The sequence below is a fragment of the Galendromus occidentalis genome, unplaced genomic scaffold (genome assembly GCF_000255335.2).
Source record: "Galendromus occidentalis unplaced genomic scaffold, Mocc_1.1 scf7180000075459, whole genome shotgun sequence".
Classification (NCBI taxonomy): Eukaryota; Metazoa; Arthropoda; class Arachnida; order Mesostigmata; family Phytoseiidae; genus Galendromus; species Galendromus occidentalis.
This window is the reverse complement of record NW_003803449.1, coordinates 562-4,739: the sequence shown is the minus strand read 5'-3', so window position 1 is coordinate 4,739 and position 4,178 is coordinate 562. Positions and strand designations below refer to the sequence as shown.

At 50.4% G+C, this 4,178-nt stretch overlaps 1 protein-coding gene across 1 annotated transcript; it reads right to left on the bottom strand.

The window, feature by feature from the left end:
• Positions 1 to 2,208: 2,208 nt before the first annotated feature.
• LOC114828058 (uncharacterized) lies at positions 2,209 to 3,012 on the bottom strand. Its single transcript, XM_029110700.1, has one exon. The coding sequence runs from the start codon at positions 3,010 to 3,012 to the stop codon at positions 2,209 to 2,211; it is 804 nt and encodes a 267-aa protein (XP_028966533.1).
• Between the last annotated feature and the right edge of the window lie 1,166 nt (positions 3,013 to 4,178).

Here is a 4,178-nt window from a genome sequence, read left to right as displayed (position 1 = left end):
AAGGCCGCAACGGATCTCTCATCCCAAGGAATGACGTTGTTCTTGGCCTTTGGCTCTACGTTGAGAACTTTGATGAGCGGTGCCATGATTCCGGCTGCATGCGGGAGGAAACGATGTTAGTAGTTCACCATCCCGATGAAGCGTTGTAACTCTATCATTTTCTTTGGCCGCGGGAATGCGCGAATGTTCTCTACCTTGTCCGGCAGCGGAGAGATGCCCTCGCTGGAAACTCTGTGCCCAAGGAAATCCACCGATGGGAGGCCGAACCTGCATTTCTCGGCGTTGACTACGAGTCCATGATCTTTGAGGCGTTCGAGAAGAATTTCGAGGTGCTGCAGATGTTGTCTCTTGTTGGCGGATGCAACAAGAACATCGTCCAGGTACACGAATAGGAATGGAAGATCTCCTAGTACTGAGTTCATAAGCCGTTGGAAAGTTTGAGCGCTATTCTCAAACCGAAGGGCATCCTTGTATATTCCCACAGACCGAAAGGGGTAATGATTGCTGTCTTCGGAATGTCTTCCGGGGCCATGGGTATCTGGTGGTAACCTTTCACTAGGTCAATTTTGGAGAAGATCTTGCAGCCGTGCAAGTTAGACGCGAAATCGTGTATGTGAGGTAGTGGATAGCGGTCAGGCTCAGTGATGTCATTAACCTGACGGAAATCGCCACAGGGTCGCTTGGTGCCATCTGCCTTCGGCACAACATGGAGTGGGCTCGACCAAGGGCTACACGATTTCCTGATGATACCGAGTTTTTCCAAAGATTGGAACTCCTTCTTGACTTCCCGTAGTACGTCGGGGGCCAAACGCCGTGCTCTGGCGTGACGAGGAGGACCTTTAGTCACAACATGATGTTGGACTTTGTGCTTGACTGCGGCGTTGAAACGCGGTGTGAGAACGGCGGGGAAACGTAGGAGAAGCGCCTCGAAGTCATTGCTAGCCTTCGTCAGTATGCTGACTATGCTCCGAGACCGTGGTGTGTGGAGAGGAATGACCGCTAGCGATACGGTGTCTATGAGTCTCCTTCCGGGAAGATCAATCAAGAGTCCAGCGTTTCGAAGGAAATCGGATCCTAAAATGGCGTGTTTGACGTCAGCCACGATGAAGGTCCATGTGAATGTGAATCGGTTTGCGAGGTTCAGCTTGAGATCTTTCTTCCCGTACGAAGTGATTGGAGTATGATTTGCGGCTAGGAGGCTGTGCGAACTAGGAACCAAGCGATCACCCGGCGCCGGCGGAACGATACTGACTTGTGTCCCTGAATCTACTAGGAATTTCGCCTTGACTCGGCACAGAACACGAAGAAGAGATCGCCTTTCTGCTGCGCGCCGGCCGTACAAGCGATTACTGACGGCCGGCGAGGGCATTTCCCTGCGTCGAAGCGACTTTTCCATTCCACGAGCAAGGCATGAGGCAGTTCCTCGAAAGTTCACCGTACCTGGTATGAAATCTACATACTCTTGTCGTTTTTTCTGTTTGTGTAGGTCCTTGCTTTTTGGTACCCCGCACGAGCCGCTGAACCGCTTCAACTTCGGTGGATTCTCCGTCTTGTACATTGTAAGCGGTCGTCGTCTGCCGCTGAGCGAACACCTTGTCGCAGAACTTCGCCAGCTCCCGGAGTTTGAGATCGTCAAGCGCGGCGGCTTGCTCTCGGACAGAGGCCGGAAGCTTCTGGATGAAATGGAATCGGAATAGGGGGTTCGTCTCAGCGCCCGCGTCTGGCCGGTACAGACCTAGCATCCTGTCCAGGAGTCTGGACGGCGTATCATCACCCATGGTCAGAGATATTAGCGCAGCCAGCCGCTGGTGTTGATTGACTTTGAAAGAATCGAGAAGCCTTGCTTTGAAGTTCGCGTATCTCGACCCCGCGGAGGGAAGGGCGTCGAAGAAATCCGCGACTCGTTCCTGTGCGTCCTGGTCGTAGAGCAGTAAGGGCATACTCAAATTTCGTCTGGTCGTCGGTAATCTTGCGCAGGCTGAACTGGGCCTCGATAGTCGTGAACCAGATGCTGGGCTGCTTCTGCCAGAACGGCGGTAGCTTCAAGCTGACGGCTGAGATTTGTACTGGGGCGGCATTGGCTCCCAGCTGGAGGCTCTCCCTCGAGTCTTCAAACTGGTCGGAATCTGTCATGATTCGACGTCCGGGTCACCAATTTGGCGTGTAGAACCACCAAGTGATCGAGAACACGAGTCGTAGTTTGAGCGGCTACGGACTGAATGAATTTATTGCTTCGTCGTCTTCGCGTAATAATATGGAAATGTGCGGCGCCCGCCACAGGGCTATATCGAGTGGGTATAATAGTTGGATGGGCCTCCGCAGAGACTTTCCGGATGGTAACCTGACCATGCAGGTCCTTCGCTTTCCATCCGGCCCCTCCCGGCCAGAAAACTCCGTTACTCTCCCCATTGGCCAATAGCTTCGCGAAGCTGCCGGATCATCTAAGAGGACTACGTCTCCGATTTTAATGGGACGTACCCTGACCGGTTTGCTCATGTGCGCTGTTCGCAAATGCTGAATGTATTCCTTTCGGAATCGTTTCCAGGAATCATTCATAATATTTTGCTGATGTTTCCATCTGGTCGTCAATGCTTCTGCCGTAGCATGCTCCGCGCTATTGATGATTTCCATCGTCTCTGGTAACGCTCGTCTCGCCTGGACTCCATATAGCAGATCCGATGGTCTGAGGGGCAGCACCTCATTCGGATCGTTGCCTATATGAGTCAGTGGTCTATCGTTTACCATTTTCTCTATGTCCGTGAGGACTGTTTCTAGTTCTCTGAATGATGGTAAATTTCTCCCCGAAATTTTCCTCAGCGGTTGTTTGATCATTCGGAAAAGCCTTTCGTAGAAGCCTCCACGCCACGGCGCTCTCTCGGTGTTAAATTCCCACGTTATTCTGCTCTTCGACAGAAATTCTCGAGTTTCCTCTGATCTCGCAAGATCGAATAGCCACTTGATTTCTTTTGCCGCTCTTCGGAATGACGCCGCGTTGTCGGAAAAGAATCTCATGACCGTTGGATTTCTGTTGTAAAATCTTCTCATCGCAAGGAGGTCGATAGATTCTGCACCAATTCTAGCCTGACTGCCCGAGAGATTGGGTCGCAAAAGAGCATTATGTGCGCTGGGAATATTCCCTCTTTCGATTTGACTGGGAACGGTCCCGCTGCATCAACCGCAGCTACTGTGAAAGCAGGCGCGGTTTCGATCCGAAATTCAGGTAATGGTGGAACGCATTCCACCGCCGGTTGAGCCCTGTATTTCACGCATACTTTGCAACTTGTTATTGCTTTTCTGGCTGCTCTACGCGCTCGGATGATGAAAAATCTTTGCCTACACCTCTGCAATATGCCTGGAATGCTTCCTGCGTAACAGCATAAGTTCCCATGAATCCATCGAATGTACAAATCGACCATTTCGTCCTCTTCCGGCAATATGATTGGGGTTGCTGTCTCGTATGATATCTCGCAAGATTCTGACAGCCTGGATTTGCACCTAATGATTCCATCATCGTCCAAGAAAGGCTTATATTGATAGAGCTGGCTATTTTTTGAGAGACCCTTCATGCCTGAATCCAATTCCATTGCGAAATGGCATGCCTGAATATTCTTAATGATCGATCGTTCTGCTCTTTGGAATTCATCCGCACCTATCACCAAACCATTTCTCGGAGTGCTCTCGCTGTTTCGATGTCTCCACCTCAGCATATATGCTACAATGCGTACTGCCTTCGGCCAGGACGACAACGGTTTCAATCCGATTGTCTCTCTCGAAGTTCGTTCTGAGATTGCTCCGACGAAGCACTGAGCTCTCTGTTCAGAATCTATGTTCCCTGTAACCGTCTGATACACTGAGGGAGACAGTGTTCTTTCTCTTTACCACTTTCCACTTCTTCTGGACCTATAGAAGCACTGCAACAATTGGAATAAATACTGGGTAACACCAACTGTCTGTTCTATTATACTGAGCTCTGCTTAAGTGTCCAGTGAATATCGAATACGTTATCAAGCACGAGTTAGCTCTTCAACGATCCACAAAGTAAGCAACCATTTACTTTCTAAGACCAGGATCAAACATGTCCACTCCGGACATGTCATGCCCAGAGCCAGAATATAAAAAGAACTTGACACAATGCCCAGTCACGCTGAAAGAGCATGGACAGAACTACGTAGCCTGGA

Excerpts from the sequence above, each read along its gene's own strand:
- LOC114828058 (XM_029110700.1), bottom strand. The coding sequence starts at position 3,012 with ATGAGATTCTTTTCCGACAACGCGGCGTCATTCCGAAGAGCGGCAAAA.